This window comes from Thermobia domestica, chromosome 2 (assembly GCF_964235325.1).
Source record: "Thermobia domestica chromosome 2, izTheDome1.hap1.1, whole genome shotgun sequence".
Taxonomy (NCBI): Eukaryota; Metazoa; Arthropoda; class Insecta; order Zygentoma; family Lepismatidae; genus Thermobia; species Thermobia domestica.
In genome coordinates this window covers 340,799,080-340,822,399 of record NC_137455.1, presented here as the reverse complement: position 1 = coordinate 340,822,399, position 23,320 = coordinate 340,799,080, and the positions used below count along the sequence as shown (strand labels likewise).

The window sequence follows — 23,320 nt, the reverse complement described above, 5'->3', positions numbered from 1 at the left end:
AATAAAATGACATATTATAGTTTAATGGCAAGCGATTAAGACCTGTAGGCTAAGGAAGACGATGATTAAAGCAACTGAATGATGATGGAAGAATTGGTGGAATGAGAAAGTGGGAGGAAACGGAGTACTTGAGAAAACCCACGGACATGATGTCTACCACGAACTTACTTGGCCGGGGAGCGAACAGGGACCCCACGCATCAGAGGTAAACGCTTTACCACTGAGCTACAGTGCCTCGCTACTGAAAAGACGCTAGACTCAAAACCAAATCAAATCAGGCCCGTAGCCAGCCCAAAAATGTAGTGGTGCTCCGTGGATGTTAGGGAGGGCGATCCAACCATATTATATTTCATCACCATATGATAGGTCATTTGCAAGCCTACCGTGAAAATTTTAGGGGAGACAGTAAAAATTTAGAAGTGGCCCGGTTCCCGTGCCCCCGTGGAAACGGACCTGAATCAAATCAAAGTAACATGATAAAAACTTGATTCGAAGTAGGTGTTAATAACTATTTCAAAAATTAATTTTAAATGGTTCAAGTGTTTTCTCTTGGCGTGATTACAAGATTCTTGTCACTTTTATATAATAGACGTATTTTGTCAATAACATAACATTGCGGTTTAAAAACTGTTTTATGTACAGAAAACTCTAACAGGGGCATCGGTTCCACCCATCCCAACCGTGTGTGCTTCCATAAAATTCAGTTATGTTGTAGATACAACTTACGGGAAATACGTTTTGAATTTTGTACATCACAGTCTTAAGAATTTCCATATAGGTCTGTTTGTTGTGTTTGGTATGTCTGGTTGATTAGCAATAGTTGGAGGACCACTGTTAAATTATAACAGAACTGTATTTCCATAGGAGGTTCATCCACGGATACGCAAGTTGAATAATGATCGCATTCTCATTCAATAGTAATTTAATTTATCACATATATAAATAGTTGAATAAAGATATAAGTTAATTAAAGAAATATATGATTGTAGATTAATAATTAATAAAGTTAAACCAATATATAATTGCATCTATTGCTTCACTTGATAGATTGTTTATAATTGAAACACGAAATTGACGTGTTAAAAAATCATTGTCTTGCACTATTGCCCTTGATGGCTGAATAAGCCTATACGCTGATTGCTCTTGATACACAATTTTGTATTGCAAGATGTTTTATGAGAACTTTGATTGTTTGTCTATGTTAAAATGCTAATTTCAATCACACAAACCACTCGCGCACTCACATTGTCCATCATGCTCACTTCTGTTCCTCGCGACGAACCCTCTTCGCTCCGGCGAGGACACTTCTTCCCCCTTCTCCCTTCCTTAACGGTTGTCTTTGGGGTGAAAGTTGGAAACAGGGACTGTTTACAAAAAAATGCATTCCAATGCCATCTTTGGGTCAAGAAAACACACTATTTTGAAGGGAAATAAGAAAATACTAACATACTCCCCCCTCTTGGTCGGATAGCGACCAACAAACAATGACACACGTTCACACATAATTGTCACTGATGGGAAGAAACTGGGGAAGGTAATGGAACCAGTTTATTCACTGCACGTTTATAAATGCCGCTTGCCGTTCGTACAGTAACAACTCTCACTAGCGAGTCTTTACCCAGATGCACTTCTTCAATTACACCTAAGCGCCATGACAAAGGAGGAATGTTTGCTTCCTTCAACAATACGATAGTACCTGGGGTTATATTGTTCTTTTGGAAATACCACTTGTTTCTCTGCTGGAGTCCGTTCAGGTATTCCTTCGACCACCGCTTCCAAATCACTTGTAAATATTTTTGCGTTTGCTGCCAACGGTCTAGTCTGTTGTTAGGAAGGTCAGTTATGTCTGGCTCAGGGATAGAGGTGAGAGGTTGGCCTTAGGAAATGACCGGGGCTTAAAATGTTTGTATCGCTTGGGTCGTCGTTCATTTTTGTTATAGGACGAGAGTTGAGACACGCCTCAATTTGCGCTAAGAGCGTACAAAGTTCTTCAAAGGTCAATGTCGCGCCCTTTGTAGTTCTGACGAGATGATGCTTCATAGATTTCACTCCTGCCTCCCACAATCCCCCGAAGTGCGGAGATTGCGCCGGGATGAAATGCCATTGTACACCTTCCGAAGATGTGAACTCCTCCACCCCTTTTCGAAATGCGTCCTCTCGTAACATCTTGTATAGTTCTTTAAGCGCATTATTTGCACCCACAAATGTTTTGCCATTATCGCTGTAAATATTACTGCATTTGCCTCTTCTTGCTATGAATCTTCTCATGGCTGCAAAGAAAGATTCCGTTGTGAGGTCACTGACCGCTTCCAAATGTATGGCTCTTGTAGACATACAAACAAATACTGCTATATAACATTTTTTGAGCGATTTGCTTCTGAAAGTTGATTTAATGTTTATTGGCCCTGCATAATCGACCGCACAATTTAAAAACGTTGGTGCTGGCCGTACTCTATGAGACGGCAATTGTCCCATTTGTTGAGTTACAGGTGATGCCTTGAGACGAACACATGTCACACAATGATGAATAATTTTCTTTGCTAATTGACGACACTTCGGGATCCAGTATCGTTGACGCACAGAGAATATTAATAATTGTAACCCAGCGTGAAGATGCCTTTTATGCTCATTTTCCAAAATCAGTGTTGCCAGATGCGAATTTGAAGGAATAATGGCTGGATGCTTTCCTTCATAGGGAAGGTTACTGTTTTCTAACCTTCCACCCACTCGTAGCACTTGGTTCTCATCCAGTAGAGGGCACAAATTTTTGAGAGGGCTACGTGCTGAGATTTGACGACCTGCACTAATGTCCTTGATTTCTTGCTTATACTCCTTTTGTTGCACTAATCTGATACACAGCTGTAGCGAATTGTTTAGTTCACTCGTTGATAGGTTGCCTGTCTTTCGTTCGCTTTCCCTTCTTGCATTGTGCATGAAACGGCGACAGTAAGCTATCACTCGCACTAGCTTCGTTAGCCCGGAAAACTTGCTGATGACGTCATCCTGAGGCTCTTGTGTAGTCAAAGCTACAACTGTTTTTTCTCTTGCTTCGGGAACGTCTTGAATGTTGGATTTCTTTCCTGAAGAAGGCCATGTTTCTTTGGGCTGTGACAACCATGGAGGCCCCTCCCACCAGATCTTTTGGTCCTGAATGGAAGCAGGTTTGACACTACGAGAGATCATATCCGCAGGGTTGTCTGCTGATCGGCAGTGTTGCCAGTCGCTGATTTGAGTCATGTCCTGTATTTGGGCAACTCTGTTCGCAACAAATGGTTTCCATCTTGTGGGCGGTGACGATAACCAAGCAAGCACAATTTGGGAATCAGACCACAAATAAATGTTGTCTATCTTGAACTGTAGCACAGGCAGAATTTTATGAAGTAAAGTTGCGAGTACCAATGCTGCACACAATTCTAGACGGGCTAATGTGATTTTCTTTAGCAGTGCTACTCGTGATTTCGCACACAGCAATTGTGTTTTTGTTTGGCCATTTTGATTCGTTGATCGTACGTAGATACATGCGCCATAAGCTGATTCGCTGCTGTCCGCAAAACCACATAGTTCAATGCTGACTGGTTCTCCTTCCACTAAAACGAAACGATCTACTTGAATATCTTTAATGAATGCTAATTGCTGCTGCAAGTGTTGCCATCTTGCGTGAAGTTCTGGTGGTAGTTCATCATCCCACGTGATTGGTTCTAACCACAATTTTTGCAGAAAACACTTGTATGTGATTACTACTGGGCTTATCAAACCTAGTGGATCAAAGATAGTCGCCACCACAGACGCCACCTGTCGCTTGGTGATGCTACTTGAATTTTCAATGAAGTCTGATGGCCGATGTTTGATGAAAAATTTGACCTTGCCTGGATGCCAGGATAGACCTAATGTATTGACGCCCTCCACATCTTGAAAATGGATGGGAAATTCAACTTCTCGATTTTCTGGCGGAATGGCTTCCAACAAAGCTGCACTATTTGAACACCATTTCCGTAAGTTGAATCCTCCCCCTTGAAGCAAAGAAATGAGTTCTGCTTGTAGCATTAAGGCCTCCTCTGTGCTGCTCGCACCGCTTGCGAGATCGTCCATGAAAAAATCTTCTTTTAATATTTTCGATGCCTGAGGGAATAAATGTGATTTCTCTTCCGCCAGCTGTTGCAAGCATCTTGTAGCTAAAAATGATGACGAAGCCATGCCATAGGTTACGGTCTGAAGCTCGAATGTTCGAATTGGTTCTTCAGGTGATCTTCGCCATAGAATACGTTGCAATGATGTGTCATCGGGATGTACTCTAATGGCGCGGTACATTTTCTCTACGTCAGCAGTAAACACTATAGGGTGGGCACGAAATCGCAATACAATGGAAAACAGATCTTGCTGCAACGTAGGCCCCACCATGAGAATATCATTTAGTGACTTGCCACTTGTAGATTTGGCTGACGCATCGAACACCACGCGGACCTTCGTTGTGGTACTACTGGGTTTGAACACGGCGTGATGTGGTAGGTAAAAGGCTGCTCCCTTGTTTTCTTCTCTTAACTTCGATTCTTGAATTTAATTCATGTGTCCCAATTGCTCATATTCCTCAAGAAAATTCACATATGCTGCTTGTAGCTCGGGTTGACGCTTCAGTTTCCGCTCCAGTTGTTGTAGTCTAACTGTTGCTTGTTGCAATGAGTCACCAAGTACAGATCTGTCTTCACGCAATGGCAAACGAACCACAAATTTGCCTGTCTCGTCTCGCACAAAATTTTTCTGGAAATGCGTTTCACATGCTGACTCTTCGGCGGTCCGAGGGTTGGTGAACACTTCTTCCAGCTCCCAAAAACGACGAAGTTGATCGTGAAGATTGTCTTCGGTTCTGGTGAAGAATGACGTCACTGGACTGTTTCTTTGGCATTCTGATGGGATGCTTCCTGCGATGACCCAACCCAGCTGTGTGTCTTGTAGTACCGGAAGCTCTTCTCCCAGCAACTTCCGTTCCGCTTTGAGTATCCTGAAGAATACTTCCGCACCCAACAACAAGTCGATCTTCCCTGGAACGTTGAAAGTGGGATCCGCCAGTGCTATATTCTTTGGGATTTTCCAATTTTTGCGGTCCACTCTTTCCGCCGGTAAATTTCCAGTGATGCGTGGCAACACTGAACAACTGATGTTTGCCTGATATGACGTCACCATTGACTGTAGTGCGATGTCAACACAAAACCGTGCTTCTGACGCAGCATCGTTTATGCCTTGGATGGGTATGTGTCTTCTATGCTTCTTGAGACGCAGGCGCTGGACCAATGTCTCCGAAATGAAGTGGCTCTGGGATGCGCTGTCCAGGAGGCCCCGACATGTAATCCACTGTCCATTGCTGTCCTTAACCTTCACCATGGCCGTGGAGAGTAACACCTGTGACGTATGCAACCCTTTAAGCGTGCAATATGAACCCTGAACATTATCTTGTTCCTCTTGGTCTCCATTGGGCGTGTTGCTGCTTCTGTTATTCTCTGCCTTTCTTCCCTCTGAAGAAGATGACTCGCTTGATTGTTTATTATATGTAACAACAATGTATTGTGCTTCTTGCCGCATTTTTTGCACAAACTTGATTTGCATTCGCTTGCTCGATGATTTACCCGCAAACAGTTAATACAGAGATTATTCTTGCGAACGCACTCATTCTTTTGTTTGTCACTCGCTTTAATAAATGATTGGCATGCAAATATAGGATGAGCTTCCTTGCAAAACTGGCATGCACGAGAAACTGTGGACACATACGCCTTCGTATGATTGCCCTTAACACCCTTTGTTTGAGATTGATGTATCCTTGCCCCCTTTACTTCACTTGTGTTCGCAGTCATTGTTTCCAACCCTTGGCATCTTTTCTCCAAAAATGACAGGAATTCGTCAAGCGTGGGAAATGGTGTTTCAATTTTGCGTAGCTCCCATGCTTTTCTACTGTTATTGTCTAATCGTGACACAAAGTGTTGAATAAGAATGATGTCTAATAGTTGACCATCTGTTTTGAGCGCTTGTAATGCGTTCATGTTGCTTGCCGCGGTGTTTACAAACTCCCTGAGTTCTGCTGCGTTTTCTTTTTGCACCTGACGTATGTTAAGAATTTCTTGAATGTACGATGCAGCTATTAGCGGTTTATTTGAGTACCTGTCTGACAGTAATTTCCATGCTACAGTGTAATTTGCTTCTGTGATGGGCAGATTTTGTACTAATTTTAGCGCTTCCCCTTTCAAAGATGATCTCAAATACTGCAGTTTTTGAATAGCGGCAATGTCTTTATTATTGTGTATGAGTGATCTGAATGTGTCTTCATAGGGAAGCCACTGTTTGTAATCCCCGTCAAAGTGAGGAATCTCAATCGCGGGCAACTTTATCTGTGTGTGTGTACTAGCTCTTGATGCGTCATGATCTGAAGACTGATTCTTATGTTCTTGTTTCGACAGAAGCGTTTGTAATTGTGCTTTTACACCGAAATACAAGTTTTCGATTTCTACCCCTGTGTTGTCGGTATCATCCTCTTGTTCGATTTCAATGACATCTTGTATTTCTTGCAGTTTTAACCACACCCTGTCCAGATGCTCCACCCGTGCCTTTATGTCTTCTACATTTTGTTGGGCTTCATCAAATTCATTTATAAATGTCTGTATGCGCGAAATTTTCCCTTTGTACGCAGCGCGTTGGCGTAACAGGCGTTGTGTCTCACTCATTTCTAAATTTGATTTAACAAGCAAGGAAAATACAGGACGAGCCAGATAAATACTTACTGACCTTTGGTTGTAAAGCTGCTGCCTGGATGCTGCTCTGCTGCTGCAATCCTGGACCTCTTCTCTCCGACCTGGGTGTGATGTGGCACCACCGCACTGACACTGACGCGCGGGAAATGCTCTACCCGACGCTCACGTACGCCGCCATATTGTTTTTTCTAATGCACTGAATTAATTTGTCCACTAAAACTGTCAACACACTAACGAGTTCTAGCTCCACTCGCGTATCCGGCCCTGGTAGGACCAATGTTTGTTGTGTTTGGTATGTCTGGTTGATTAGCAATAGTTGGAGGACCACTGTTAAATTATAACAGAACTGTATTTCCATAGGAGGTTCATCCACGGATACGCAAGTTGAATAATGATCGCATTCTCATTCAATAGTAATTTAATTTATCACATATATAAATAGTTGAATAAAGATATAAGTTAATTAAAGAAATATATGATTGTAGATTAATAATTAATAAAGTTAAACCAATATATAATTGCATCTATTGCTTCACTTGATAGATTGTTTATAATTGAAACACGAAATTGACGTGTTAAAAAATCATTGTCTTGCACTATTGCCCTTGATGGCTGAATAAGCCTATACGCTGATTGCTCTTGATACACAATTTTGTATTGCAAGATGTTTTATGAGAACTTTGATTGTTTGTCTATGTTAAAATGCTAATTTCACTCACACAAACCACTCGCGCACTCACATTGTCCATCATGCTCACTTCTGTTCCTCGCGACGAACCCTCTTCGCTCCGGCGAGGACACTTCTTCCCCCTTCTCCCATCCTTAACGGTTGTCTTTGGGGTGAAAGTTGGAAACAGGGACTGTTTACAAAAAAATGCATTCCAATGCCATCTTTGGGTCAAGAAAACACACTATTTTGAAGGGAAATAAGAAAATACTAACAAGGTCTATATTATAAAAGTATCTTAAAATACCCTTAAGTAGACCTTCGTTATTTAAGCTGAAATTATCTTTTGCAACGAAAATAATGAACTAAGACAATCGGGATCAATTGTTCCCTATTATAAAATATATTTAAAATTTACTGTAATTGTTACGAATTTATTTGAATTACGTGTGCTCATTTTAACATACCATTTCCCTTAAGAATTGTACAACACATACTTTTGTTTAAAACTAACAGTTGCACAATAGTGATGTACGAACAAACGCGGAGAGACTAATCTCTACTACTCTCGTTTTCATTAATCTCTCAACTGAATATTCAATTGTCTATGTGCGATTGCAAGGGCGGATCCAGGGAACAGGAAAGAACCGGCTCTTTAGGGCTTTTACGTACTTGACCTACTCCCCCATTCTGCAGATACGATTTTAATTGATAGTTAAAAGTTTACGCTTTATATGTAAAATATCAATGTGAGTCCAACTGTCACATATAATTGCTAAACATTTACGTTGTTGGTACTCTTTTTAATTTATTCATGCCAGAGGTGCAAATACACTAAGGCAACGCACATTTGCCGAACTCGACTGAAGAGGCGCACGCTATAGTGAGAACCAGTGAAGCTACCCCTCCAAAACAGCAACTGATTGAATCAACCAACAAGATTAAAAAGCAAGAGCGCGGTTCGCGAGTGAGCGACGTACAAGATTCACGTTCTCCAAACATTGTCACTCCTAAAGAATCGTCCCTTCCAGAGAACAGTGGTTTAAAAAGAACCATGACTCCTGAAGAACCACGACTCCCGAAGAACAATGACGAACAACGACTCCCGAAGAATAATGACGAACCACGACTCCCGAAGAACCATGACTCCCAAAGAACAACGACTCCCGAAGAACAACGATTCTCGAAAAGTAACGACTCTCGAAGAATCGTTGCTCATTTCTAGTGAACAACGACTCACTCACTCATGCAAAAGAGTTAGTCAGAAGAGTCAGCTCACTCGCGAGTGAGATACATCACTACTTTAATATGTTCAATAAAAGTAGTCTACATAATTAATGTAGGACCTACAAATGTATCACTTACAACTGTCAAAATTGATTATCTGCCTTTAGGAATTGTCTTTAATCATTATTAGTACAAATATTTTATTACACATTGCTTTCACATATTGAATTTTTGAAAATAAATATTCATTTTTACAATAAACTATTATTCAAACTTAAAGATTGAATTCTCTTGTTCAATTTTGTTCAATTCAATTTTTTTCGTTTTTCAGTTACTACAGCGACATAGTTTCCATACAGATGACTCTGAAATGATCATTTGCTTAAAATAGTTGGTCTTATGATGGACTGATTATGTTATTTGTCACGTCCAGAACTTTTAACAATTGTCCGACAGCGCACTTTTCATTGGTGCATAGTTACAAAGTGTCCACTTTTCCCAAGACAATTTTTTTTAGTTACTGAAAAATTCGTCCAAGCGGATTTTTTTAACCATATAGTAATGTGTTCGGATTTTTTTGAAAACAAGTTATTTATTGCAAGTAATTTTTTAAATGTGTTAGCGTAAGTGTCGAGGAAAACCAAGTATGTGTTTAAAGGTTTAGTAGTCTTCTTGCTCTTTGAGATTTGCACATCTCATAACTAAATAGAACTTCTCTCTTTTCATCTTTCAATTCGGTGTTTCTTGCATTGAGTTTAATTATCTATTTAGAGAGCTTTGTCTCAAATAACAATACTTCAAATGAGGCGTTATCTTTTCAGTTGAATAAAATTTGGAAACTTTTATCTTCGGGAAGATTTCTTTAGACGTTTAAAGGGTATTTTTCTCACTGCTTTTGCTGGACGCTTTCAAGAGGCCTGAAAGTGTGTACACCTTACGAGAGGAAAGGAACGGTTTTACAATTTATGATACATTTCAATCTAACGTCCTACGATTACGTTCTTTAGGCTAAGGGAGACAATGATTAAGGCACGTGAATGATGATGGAATAATTGGTAGAATAGGAAAGTGGGAGAAAACGGGAATACCCCACAAAACCCACGGACTCGATGTTGTCCACCACAAAGTTACTTGGTCGGAGAACGAGTCAGGGATCTCAGAAACCAGAAGTAAGCTCTCAACCACTGAGCCCCCCATCTGACTACTGATGTTCGAACTCGAAAATAACATGGATCCCTGTCCAAGCCTGTAGAACATTTACGATGACTACACAGTGTGACAGGACATCTTGTACTAACGCAGTTACACCGGTTGGTGTCTTCCCCAAGACTGTGGGGACTTTGTTAGTATAGATACAACTTTAGATATGTTGGAAATAATACATAGAATTGTTGGCAATGCGACATAGCTTTAATTTCCCCTTATAATAACATTCTATCAAAACCATGAAACCACGTGTAAAACTTGGTGCATGGATGAACAAAATTGTCCCTCACCTTTACATCTGTACGTAATTGCTCGAACTTTTTCATATTAACGCCTCAACTAGAGTTACTACCAAGTTCCACAGATATTCACTGAGATAACACTGCTAATTCGTCATTTGGGGGAGGGAAGGAGACAATTCCCCCCTCGAATTTGAGCTATATACATTTTTAGTAATCTAATGTAGTATTGTAGTATGTATAGTAATGTAGTAATCAAAAAATTTAATTCCACCTATATTGCTGGATAATCTTGCTCCATCTACGGCCAAAGCAAAGCTTTTACTTTCCAAAACTATTGAGTTGGTGCGATTGAAGTCAATTTTACATGTGGTGGGAAACCACCCTCTGTAATTCAACCAATGGATGAACCACAAGGAAAAGAAAAGAAGAGAGAAAAAAGTGAAGTGAAAGTAACATGTTTGTTCAGTCGAATGCTAGTGCGACTAACCGGTCTAGTTAAAGAAATATTAATGGCAAATGAATGATATTAATAGACTAATAATTTAATTAACTGGTATTTTTTGTCAATTAATCGAAGCAAATTGGATTTCTCCAATTAGTATTTCCGCATAAAGCGCAATCTATCACTCAAGAAACCGTGTGATTGTGCTTTGTGAAAGTGTGAGCTGTCTAGGCAGTTTAAAATTCGGCTAGATTTTGGTTGCAGAAGTCAGTCTTGTTTTCACCCGGGAGGTTAGTCCAGGGTAATAGTTGGGTAAGAAGTTTAACCGAAGACCCTGAAAGGTGAGAATTAGAACAATTTTCTGTATGTGTAATTGTCAATGTTCAGGGAAATTGTTATTCTAGCTGTCTGGTTGTGATTTAGTTTGTTTCCTATAACTGGAATTACGACCGTTAATTCCGATATTCCGATACTTAAATCGTAATCCATCGACTCAATTATCCTGTTAAGTAATGCTCAGCTGGATCCTAGTTTTTGTTTCAGCTAATGAAGGAAGATACTATTGTGTCACAGCTAAAAATATTATTTTAATATTGAGTCAATATTTATTACAATTATTTTTTATTCCTGATATGTATCGTATAGCGAAACGATCCCAGTTCATTGAATGTATGAGATTACTGCTTAACCGTTAGAAAGTAGTCTGAAGTGAGTAACTTCCTATAGAGAAAAAAATTGAACAATGTTTGTTTAATATTATTAATCCAAAAATCTGAAGGTAAAGACTGAAGTAGGATACCCCCAGTTAGTAGTATATTTTCAAATAAAAATTTAAATTGTTAATAGCTAGGATTTGAATTGTTCCCTAGTTAGGTTTGGATTCACAATATTATCATACTTGTATTTAAATTTTTAGAGGAGAAAGAAAGGATAAATTGAGGTGTTAATACGAAAAATATTTGCATATTAAACTTTCAAGCATATAATTCTAGTCGATCGGCGAAACTCTATTTACTTGATTTTCCAGATGATCTTTTTTAGAATAAACTGATTGTTATTCATCATATTTTTGTAATAAAGTTGTTATAATTGAATGGTGGTATGTTATTATTTCTTGTTATATAGTCCTATAACTGTTTTCTCCTATTGTTTAAATTGGATAATAATTTAGCTGAGCCATTGAGAGGGTGAGAATCCTACTGATTTATTATTGAAAAGGTAAGGGTTCAATAGGTTTAAGCTGAGCTTATCGCAAAATCAGTTATTTGGAATGGCCTCTGCCCAATTCGCCCTATTGAGGAAGGTTGAGTAAGTTTGTTTATATTTTTCCTCTCTCCGGAATCTTTATGGGAGTGTTATACCTGGAGCATCATCTAATGAGAAATCACCACATTTAAACTTTGTCACCCATTTTCTCGCCACTGAATATGACTGAGGAGGGTCGTATAGTATTTCACTGATTTCCTTATGATTTTGCCTTTGTGACGTTAGTTGTGGAACAAATATTTGATGATAGCCATGATCTCAATGTTCGTGATCATCACCTCAGGGGTCTGAAAAACACAATAGGAATTTGCTTATTAATATGGAAATTTGTATTTGGTTGAACAAAATACATTCTTTAGAACTGTTCAATTTGATCCTTGTACCTGCACTCCTGGGTTGGGCAACGAATTTTTCAGCAGTCGTTCGTAAGTTATATATTCTTAAGACAATTATGATTTTCTTATTTTAAAATATTCCTGTTGAAAGGGGTTTCCCATTCTGAATCCAATTCAATTGAGTTGTCTCCAAGCCGAAGTTTGTTTGAAGCTGTCTGGCCGTCAATAGTCCCATATTCCAGAGGATAGATTTCAATACGATGAGAAAATTATTCACGAAAGATCGTCTACCAAGTTTAGCAGGTACTGTATAGATCTCGTCCATTTCCTTACAACATCCCCTTTTCTGTCACCCTTCAAACATCACAATCTGTATTCTATGAAAGTGTAGGATTTCATTGTTCAAACCAATCCACGTGTCGATCCCATTACGTTAGCTCTAAATGTTTATTTTACAATATCCTGAGATGGGCTTGTTAGCTCTAAATCCAGAAATTTTCACGATTTTTTCTGAGTTGTGTGGATGACATCCAGGGCTGTTGTAGGCCTACCCCATCTCGAGGCCCGGTGCTAAAATAAATATGTGGCCCCTGATGAATACATCTAATATATTTCTGTGAAATTACAGTAGAAAAGTTAAAGGAATATGTTCAATATTTGTGGTCATATTTTATTTTATGATGATTGTATCTTCATGATTCATTTTAGACAGTCAGTTGAGATTTTGATCAAAGTGGAGGCCCCTCTCCACCTGGAAGTTCGGGGTTACAGCCCCCCTCAATCCGGTCCTGCTGCCATCCCCTACACAGTAGTAGTAAAGTGGACTGTAGGACGGGTGCTGAATCTTCTGGAAGCCACAGTATTTCACTATGGCATTTTGCAAGAACAGCATTATCATACAACGCGCGAGATCAACGCATAGCGACTGATCCAAATAACTGCTTCCAACAAACTCACGTAGTTAGACAGTTGAAACTCACTAATTATTTCTTCCATAGATGGTACTGTATGCCAAGAATGGCTTATTATCAGGGGCCGATATTTCAGTGTCAAAGAGCTCCTTCGTGGCGAAGCGAATAGCGTATAGATTACTGCCCCTTATTCAATAGACACGGTAATCAAACAATTGAAACAAAAATAATAGGAGAACCTTAAAAAATTCTGTCCAACCTAACTTTACTGACGGTAGACGTTTTCAAATATCCAAATGTATAAATCTATTCAGTGTCACGTGAAAAATAAGGGGCAAATTATACATTTTACCGAGACAGTGTACAAGACAACAAGACATGGTGGTTACAATAATAGTTTTTCTTAATTTCTGGGATTTTAAAATAATTTTAAAGGTTAATAGAAAAGATATTAATAGATTTAAACTTTTATGATTTGCTCTGTCATCTATTGAGCTCCATTATGAGCAAAGCTAAAGTAAAACCAGTATTTCGTTATAGGTTTGATCTTCCACTTTCTGGTGCGTACAGCAAGAGTGACAGATTCTTTCGTCAACCTAATCAATTATTTTGTATGTAGGGTTATATACGCGGTATACCCAATTGCGAATTTTATAGTACAGTCTTAAATTTACGGAGAAAGGAGCGTATACGGGAGATCAGTGGGTAGAGTAATTAGTACTAAAATTTTTTTAACTTTCTTCCACGACTTTTTTTTTATCAAGAAATATTATATATAAATACAGCATAAATTAACATAACTGTGTTTTGAAGACTAAAATAAGTTTCTTTTAATGGATTTGGCTAATAAATGGATGGTCCCCAAGCATAGGCAGCCAAGGGAAAGATCACTACATTGCTCCTGGTAAGCTAAGTGAGCAAGGAACTTTAGAGCTCTAGGCAAGCTAAGAGGTTTGGCTTATGTCCCGCAGAGTTCCAGGCAAGCTAAGAGAGATTAAAATCTCAGAGATTCAGGAAAGTTAAGAGATAGGAATAACTAACTGGAATTAATGCCTTCGAATAAGTTGTGGTTATTATGTACTTTATAATCTTGAGTCCTCTTAGATCTTTAGGTTGGTGATGACGTTTGTCTTTTCCCATAGCACATGTTGATAATGAAGATTGTTGTTTGCTTGTTTGTAGTAATAATAAAGAAACACATTTGTAAATTCAAGGTAGATACGTATATAATACAGCACTACTCTGAACAACGAAACTTATTATAATTCAATCAATAAATCGCCATTTTACAGTATTTGGAAGACGAACGCAATTCTTGGAAGGATTTTCGTGTCACTCTCTATGTACTACGAAGGTTTAGTATGGGATAGGCAAGCAATAAAAGAAGGGTAAGGGGCCTATCCCTCTAAATTTTTGTTGGTCCCCAAACAACGATGTTCCATTATATGGTATAAAATGCAAAGAATACAACTTAGATATTTGTAAAAGATGCATTAATTCAAATTCATTTTATTCTTTTAAGAAAGCACGAGATGAAGAAATGGAGAAAGCAGATAGGATACAAGTGATAGAAGAGAAATATACATTTTCCACGAAAAGGTTTAAACAAATTCCTCAATGATATCAGCGATGAAATGTAGCTAATACAAATGATTGAAGGTAATCGTAGTAAGTGAAGTTATAGTTTTTAAAAAACTGCATTGTTATTCAAGTTATCGTCCCACAATTATGTACTAATGGAGATGATAGTGCACTCTTAAAAATTCAGGTGGTTTCGCAGAAAATTCACCGTAAAGTTTACAGGTCTTTTACCAGAATTGACATTTCAGGTGAAATTTCTGTAAATTTTGAACAGTGTATCCAGCATTTGACAAAAGTTCTTTCGAGTTGTTTGAAGTTATCATATTTCGAATAATAGAATGAGTATTAAGTTATACGAAAGAAAATAACTTTCAAAGATGTTTTTCATTATTTCTTCTGGTTTAATTGCAAAATAATTTGAAGAATTATTAAATACTTTTAGCCTTATATTTAGTGGTTGCAGACACTGTCGTAAGATACTTTTATGACAAATGAAAGTTGTTTCCGCAACTGAAGCATTTAAGACAAAAAAAAAAAAAAATCTCGCCAGTAATGGGATTGTTTCTGTTGTGTGTATTCCAACGTTAGAGACTGTTGATCATACGTTTTCTTCATTTACATTATAGGTGAGTACATTTATTACTATTATTTTAAGTATATTTATAAGGTTTTTATTGCTTATATTTTACGGATTGGAGTTCAAGTTTCTTTTAGTATTTTATTATCGTCTTCTGTGTAAAGTTTTGACCGATGAAGCACCTCGGTTTTTTGCATCCAAAGTTTGATCCCATGTTCAGTGTACAAATAACGCACTGACGTTCAAGTCACATATTATGCAACATCACATAAGGAAAAGTACGTTCGGAAGTGTTCTAGTGCAAGTAGTAATGTGTGCCGTCAATTTAAGTGCAAGAAAAAAAATTGGGCCTTTGTGCCGTAGAGTAGATCCAGTATTTTCAGGCCTATAAACGTTAAAATTTTATTATTTATCAAGAAATTCGCTGTCACTACCTTAGAAATTGTTTCTTGGTGCGCATTCACTTTAAGAGGACCTTACCGTTTGTGTGTAAATACTGCGTCCGGACATATGCTATAAAACTGCAGTAACCTGTGCTGGGTGGCCATTAAACGCACGAATGCCATGTAATAGAGTCAAGACAGGGCAGCCCGAGTGGTAGCAAGGGGTGCGTGCGTAGGTAGCAGGCGTGTCAGCGATGGTAGGTATTCGCGTAAACAAGGATGTCGTTGAAAACACTTAGATAAATTTGGTTGTTTTCTTAACACACGATTACTTACCTTTACCATTTGTACAATGCCGACACTGCATTTAAGAAACTATAAACAACTAACTGGTTTGTGGTAGAGGACTTGAATTCCTCTGATAACCTTTCATGTGCTCACTTCTCTCATATCATTAACACATTTGAATATACGTATAACTGTTTCTACATTTCTTTATTTTCAATGTTTTCCTACATTGGTCATATTTTCTGCTCAATTTCAATAATACGTACCGGTCCACAAAATATAATAACTCTTTTCTTCACAATACACATTCTTATAACACTCAAAATCGAAATTGAACACCGAGTTGCCATCTTAGAATACGCCGAACGAATTTCCTCATTATACCCTAATGTCTCATGACAGCATGCATCCGCTGAAAATAGTACCAACAGCACGCAGATTTTCACGTCTGAAAATATTACATTAAACTATCTAGCGTGAATTTAAAAAAAAATACTATGTCTTTCCTTGAAAATTTACGTATTTTTCATATTTCAGGTCCTACTCTCACGCACTTAACTCGAAATCCTCTGTGGAGGCTTCGTTACACATTTTAACCAGTTAATGAAAATAGTGGAGATCGGAATATGACTTCGCTTTCGTGCCTTTCTCTAACAGTTGATTGCTAGGAAAAAAAGGTGAGTAAGGCCAGGTGAATTAAGGTTACAAATTTTACAGTAGCCCTGTAAACATACTTTTTTTTGGTAAGAAGTTTTCAATTTAATACACTGCTTTGCTGAACATTCGAAATTTATCGGGCATATTAATCAGCATATTGAGTTACTGGCTAAGACATACCAACATCATTTGCTTTATACAATAATTATTGTTTTTTATAGTTATCGTTGTTATTTAGCAACAGTTAAACTCTCTTTAACGTAAAGTGTTTCATGCTTATTTTCAATGTTCCGATGTACAGTTGTCTCATAAATTTTGCATGGCACAACTTATCAATAAATATTACTCTTCAATCCTTATTCTTAATATAAGTTTAAATAGTTGCATGGTAGTGTTCATTTTGAATACAACTCTTGAACTTTAACAAATAATTTTCTATGAGTATAATTTTCTATGAAATACGGGATTTTTTTAAATATGCTTGTCTTTAGGTATTTATAAAGGAATAATTTTTAAAATCATGAAAGACTGAAAATTTCAAATAATATGGAAAGATTGGCAATTTATCTATAAAAATGAATACATTATTTAAAATATTTACAGCTCATACTGAACTGAACTACATCTTTGATAACTTTTTTTCTTTCCTTATTATGAAACAATGGTATCGTGTGGCTACTTGGCAGTTGTTACCTTTTGCTGTGCGTCAACATAAAACCTCGGTTTACTAATTGCTACATTATGATCCGCTTGTCTTCATTACGGTCTGTACTCTGTAAGTTGAAATCATTCCTAATGCTGTAGCGATATTTTCTTACATTCTTTTATATATATATATATATATATATATATATATATATATATAATTATTTTGCTCACCAAACACCACACATCCATACCATATATTAATGATTTACTTTTTTTCTTTTTTTCACTTATTCAAGGGTTTCATTATAAACAACTTTTCGCTGAAGATAAGATAGAGTTAATATGTGCCGAAATATTAGATGAGGCAAGCAGCAAAGTCCGTTAATTTTAACTATCATCTATCTTGATTCTACAGTATAGCGTTGCTTAGTGCGTTTATATAATTGACCCTGATTCAGTAGAGAGATGATTCGCTTTTATAAGAACAATGTCTTAACATTAGTAGATCCCACATCAAATTTTTAAGATTAGAAGAAATAAATATGACAGGGCTTCCGGTTAGCTGAATAGTCAGCACGCGAACCTTCTGCAAAATACGTATGCAATAATTTCTCGATACTTCTGTCTATAATTTTATGAAATAAAAGGTTTTTTAAAACGAAGTCGTTTGCTGATATTTGAACAAAGAAGTCAACAAATAAATAAAAGTAAATGAAATGAAATCTTTGAGTTTTACATCCCGTGGTTTTGCCGGCTAGGCTAAAGAAGACGGTTATGAGGAGAAATGAAAGAAATTGTGGAATGAAGAAAGTGGGAGAAAACAGGAGAATCTCGAGAAAACCCACCCACTCGGTGTTTGTTTAACACAAAGCTCACTTTCCGCGAGCTGGAATCGATCCAAGGACCCCATGCACTAGATGTGAACGCTCTACCACTGAGCCACCGCGACACCCTAAAGAAATGAAGACTACAAACTAACCAATCACATTTTTTTAACCATGCATCGAAATTGAACTAAAGTGATGTGAAAATAAACCTGTATTGTACCATTCAATCCATACACTTCATAGTTGAAGTTCCAGATAACAATTATTCATAATGTACATGTATTAACAAAGTTCTTCATAGATATGACAGAAAAGCCTATAGCCACTAAGGTCAAAGAGTATTCCAGATTCGATAAAGAGGATGATAAGGTACTTTCAGACTTGTCACAACATCTTCATGCGTTCAAACATAGGTCAATGATATTAAAGTGCTACACAGAACAAATTTGTTCATTAAGAGGAATGTTTATGAATAGTTTTGTACAAGAATGAACAATCTAGTTTGAATCTTGACAAAGACTACTTGAACAACAAACGAGTTAAAATAATCAACTGTCATCTGGAGCACAAACTTTAAAGTCTGAAGATTGTATGGTACAAAACAGGTTTATTTTCACACAACTTTATTTCCGGACATATTTATAATTTTGTTAAGTGGTTGGTGTTTTAATGAAGACGGGAGTTCCTATCGAAAATTTCGGCAGTTACTATACGACTGACGTATACAAGATTAGTTCAAGTTAATAACGATTCTCTCTTGTTGCGTGTTCCAGTGACGTCGCTCCATACACCAAGTAAAGTGGCTTCACATTTGTCGGAGTAAAATTACTTATGGGTAGCTACTTGGCCATAAGACCTAAGTTTTCACTTCTTGTGCCGAACACTTACGGTGAATAGAACCTGATATACTGTGAGCGTGGCGATAGATGATTGCAATTCCATAGAACAATCCACTTAAACGCTCTACAGTTCTGGAGGCCAAAATGCGAGGTCGTCCACGCTGCTTTTGTGTTCAGGAACGTCGCACCACTTTTCCTCTTCACTGCAACAACCTAAGTGAGTTTTTTTTTTTTAAGAGCTTAAGTATCCTGAACCAGTTACACATTAGATGTGGCATGCAACCATCTCACCACGTTGGACGTTCGTGAAATGCACAGTTTTACTCATTCGGTTCTCTCACATATTTAGTACGATTATGAATGTTGTCCATATCTATGTATCCCAGACACATATGCTTTCCCTTTGTAACTGAAAAACACACTTCTTGTGTTTGATAGCACTATTAGGTGAAATCTGTAATACTGATGATAATACACTATTTCTTATTACCTTTTATGGTGCGAAATTGTTAATCGTTTTTCACAAATACAAACCTGTTTTCGAGACTTCTATTTATCTTAATCCACAGTTCTTATGTCAGCTTCACGGATGTGAAATAGTGCAGAATGAGAATGGTTAGTGTTAATCAAAATTTAAGTAAATTTATAGAATAGTTAATGCAAAGGTATATAAATAATTCATAGTATTGTTTATGAAACAGAGAAGAGTTTGTCTTAAAAAATCGTACAGGAAAGGAAAATGTAATGATATGAGAGACATAAGAGAAACACCATTAAGCATGATATTGCGCTCAGAGCTACATAAGTCAATTTACAGCTTGAAAGAAATAAAAATAGGTTTTGCCTATTTTTCTCTAGTTTCGAAATATATTTGTTTCTGATTTCAGGTGTTTTGTTGGAATTAATCCAGAAATTGAATCCATTCCACGGAAAGCGAGGGAAGATACAGCAACATGATACTTCTAAGGATTATCCGTAGCAAATTTTTGACTTCCATGAAATAACTCATTGTCAGTTTATAAACGGAATATTGACTAGACTGGTCATTTCTTTTTTATTTCATGTACTATCATTTGAGAATTAAATATGATGAGATATTTAAGAATATATGGTTTTCATTTGGTTTTACTAAGTCCTGTTAATTTATGTTTAAATCTTTAAGTATTTCTTTTCAGTAGCGTCATTTCAGACTTTGCCAGGTAGGAGTAAGTTAGTCCATCAACATAAGAGTTTTACCTTTTGAATTAGTATTTTAGTATACAATTTATTGAAGAGCATGTGATTCTCAAACCCAGGAGGGTAATTATCCTCCTTGTCCTTCCCAAATGATTCCCTGCTTCTCTCTCTCTGAAAACCTTCTTCTGATCTCTGTACATGTAGACTTAACTCTGGTTGTATTACTGCTACAAAGAAAAAGCGTCGTGAATACATACACGTTTTTGTATACAAACTACTGTATATTCCTGAATGCAAGACTAGGTATTTTGCCGCAATTTTGTGACCGAAAATATGGAGTCGTTTTGCTTTTGCGACATATCATGTAGAGTTTTTCTTCACTGAACAGAATCACGAGATTCCATTAAACGATAAATTTACCCATTTCCTTGATTACCGCTTTAGCCTTCAATGTTTGCAGATTCACTGCAGAGGCATCATGTGGGAAGGGTAGGGGCAATTGCACCCCACTTAGCACTTAGTTTGAGAAATACATGCTTTTTAATAAATTGTGTACTAATATTCTAATGGAAAAACGTGAAACTCTTATGTCAGTGAACAATTTTGTTCCTCCTGTCAAAACCTGAAATAACGCTATTGATCCAGTGGACCCTTCTAATGAGAAAGAGTAAGTGAGGTTTCTATTTGATTTGATTTTTAATGTAGTTTTGAAAATATGTCCAGTATGTGCTATAGATGTATTTGTGTAATTCTTTGTTAAAAATATAGTCTTAGTAATTATGTGTGAATTTGCAGGGGGAAATAAAATTTAAAGTAATCCTAACATACTTGTGAAAAAGTGCACTTGAAAATATTCTTACTTGTAACTCTATCAGTAATAGTCACAATAATTGATTATTTATTAATATTATTTTTTCCCGTTTCTTCCTCGCAAAGTTGAATCTTGTACTTCAGTTATCGAAGACATTAGAGAAAGTGTTGTTTAAAGAATGTGAATATTGGTTTGCTGTCATGTGAAAATGCAGATGATAGGAAAAGAAAGAGCGTAAACGCATTGTTCATTGTATTACATTGTCCAGAAAGAAAACCAAGTTGTTAGTAGTAGGGGCCGTCTGGGTAAATGGATGTTTAGATCGTTAGCGATGTCAAACATGTCAATCTTGCTCGAATTTTGCCATAATGTAATCCATTTTGGCTGCGAGGAGCGTCTTGGACATTGAAATTTCGTGATTGATAGTAACTGAACTATATTTCAGTTCTTGCTTTTGATAACGTATCTTGTCCGCATTTTCGGCCAAGGATCAAGAGTTGATTCTATTTCACTTTATAATTTATGGAATAACTCGCCTAAGCCTATTCACTGTAAAATTGTTTTCTTGAGGTGCTTTCTTGAATTTGATGTTGAAAAATCTCAACTGAAGTCTATAAGAATTTAGGCGATTAAGTCATATTACGTCGTATTTAACTTCTCCGATGTAGTTTTTTTTTTTTTTTTTTTTTTTTTTGCCAGATAATAGGTACACAACCTTTTTATATCGTAGCTGCTCCGGTAAGTTGGCAAACTTGACGAGGAAGAATGTGTCTTAAGGCCATCAGTGTAATTAGGCTCTTAAGCAGTACCGATAAAAGATATTTCTTTGTTGAATGAACGCGCCAATAACTTCAAAGCTTGTTGAAGAGTACTGCAAATAAATACATTAAATCATCACTGTGCAAAATATTCTCATGCTGATTTGTTGCTCTAAACTAAACACGAAATCACAAAAATATATCTAGTTTTTAACCATAATGATTTCCACTCAGTCTGTGAGGCAGTTTCAAATGGATGTGGAAAACAGATGTCCAACGTTTTGGTGAAATTACGGAACTTTTCAGAAGAAGTTTCTGTAAATTGTTAAATGAAATTCATGCAACATATTCGTTGAAATATCTGTAAATTTTTGTGTGAAATATCTAGCACTTGAGGTTATGTATATGCTATAATTCCCGTAAATTCTATAATGCACAAAGAGTGAAAAAGTGACCAACTGGACAGAGACTCGAGCCCGAGACCTCCGACATATCGTGTCGATGCGTTAACCACTATGCCATCCAGTCCGTCTCCCAGAAGATTCACTCACTCTCGAGGTCGATGCTTTACACCCAGAAAATGGATTGTACCAGAGAACCATTGCTGTTCTCGGACAATGCCTGTATCCGTACACTGAGCACCTATGACGGATGTGATTTCATATAGATGTTAATGAAAGATGGAACAACATATTTTTTAACGCACCAGTTCCTCTGTAGATGTGAATTCTATAATGCACAAAGAATGAAAAACTGACCCACTAGACCAACACTCAAACCCGGGATCTCGGCATGCCGTGCCGATGCGTTAACCACTATGCTACCCCGTCCGCCTCCCAGATCAGCCACTCACTCTCGAGATCGGTGGTTCCCACTTGGACTCCGTATAACCCACGTGCTTCGAGTGGAGAGCACTGACCTCGAGAGTGAGAGAGTGAGTGGCTGTTATGGAAGGCGGACTGGGTGGTATAATGGTTAACGCATCGATAAGGTATGCCAGAGGTCCCGGGTCCGAGTTCCGATCCAGTCGGTCATTTTTTCCACTGTTTGTGGGGTATAGAATTCACATCTACATAGGATCTGGTATGTTAAAAAATTGATTGTTTCCCCTTTCATTAATATCTATATTCCGGCAAAATTACTACAAAATTTCCGTTAAAATATTTGAAAGTCCAGGCGAAATTCATGGAATTATTCCGGTGAAACTACTGTAAATGTTTCAGTAAAATATCTACCGGTCAGGTGAAATTCATGGAATTATCCAGGTGAAGTTACTGCAAATTTTCCGGTGAAATGTCTGAAGATGAGGGGAAATTCATGCAAATATTCCGGTGAAATATCTAAAGCTCAGGTGAAATTCCTGGAATATTCCGGTGAAATTACTGCAAAATTTCCGGTGAAAATATGGCATCCCCGATTGCCATATATTTCACCGTAAAAATTCCGGTATTTTTTTAAGAGTGTGGTGATGGTGATTATAATGAATTAAATAGTAGAATGGAGACAACGGGAAGACCTATTATCCATGTACACAGTGTTTCTCTAAGACAAAGTTCATTTCATTGGTGCAAGAATCCCACGCATCCGAGGTGAGAGCTCTTCCTGTTTGCCAGGTTTACAAGGTAGCGTTGGTGTAATTAGTGTTACTTTTCAGTTGCTAGAGAAAAGACAAATTGATATTATTGACCGCTAGATTTAATCGATGTTACTGTCGGACACGGTTCCACAAATTTACTATATAGGGA

At 37.4% G+C, this 23,320-nt stretch overlaps 2 protein-coding genes and 1 long non-coding RNA gene across 4 annotated transcripts; 1 reads left to right on the top strand and 2 right to left on the bottom strand.

Moving 5' to 3' along the window:
- Positions 1 to 1,851: 1,851 nt before the first annotated feature.
- Positions 1,852 to 4,398, bottom strand: LOC145679563 (uncharacterized). Its single transcript, XM_081750140.1, has one exon. It carries the CDS (start codon positions 4,396 to 4,398, stop codon positions 1,852 to 1,854), a length of 2,547 nt encoding a protein of 848 aa, XP_081606266.1.
- A 156-nt stretch (positions 4,399 to 4,554) lies between these two features.
- On the bottom strand, positions 4,555 to 5,178 carry LOC145679562 (uncharacterized). The gene has a single exon (XM_081750139.1). It carries the CDS (start codon positions 5,176 to 5,178, stop codon positions 4,555 to 4,557), a length of 624 nt encoding a protein of 207 aa, XP_081606265.1.
- Positions 5,179 to 14,981: 9,803 nt separating this feature from the next.
- On the top strand, positions 14,982 to 19,935 carry LOC145679861 (uncharacterized). Of its 2 annotated transcripts, none has more exons than XR_014130580.1 (3): positions 14,982 to 15,237; positions 16,397 to 16,536; positions 19,718 to 19,935. It is a non-coding gene; the product is annotated as an uncharacterized LOC145679861 (long non-coding RNA). The 2 variants fall into 2 exon arrangements; XR_014130581.1 differs by lacking the exon at positions 14,982 to 15,237 and adding an exon at positions 15,419 to 15,828.
- Positions 19,936 to 23,320: the final 3,385 nt, after the last annotated feature.

Bases quoted from the DNA above. Each gene is read 5' to 3' on its own strand.
- LOC145679563 (XM_081750140.1), bottom strand. From the start codon at position 4,398: ATGGTGGGGCCTACGTTGCAGCAAGATCTGTTTTCCATTGTATTGCGA.
- LOC145679562 (XM_081750139.1), bottom strand. From the start codon at position 5,178: ATGGTGACGTCATATCAGGCAAACATCAGTTGTTCAGTGTTGCCACGC.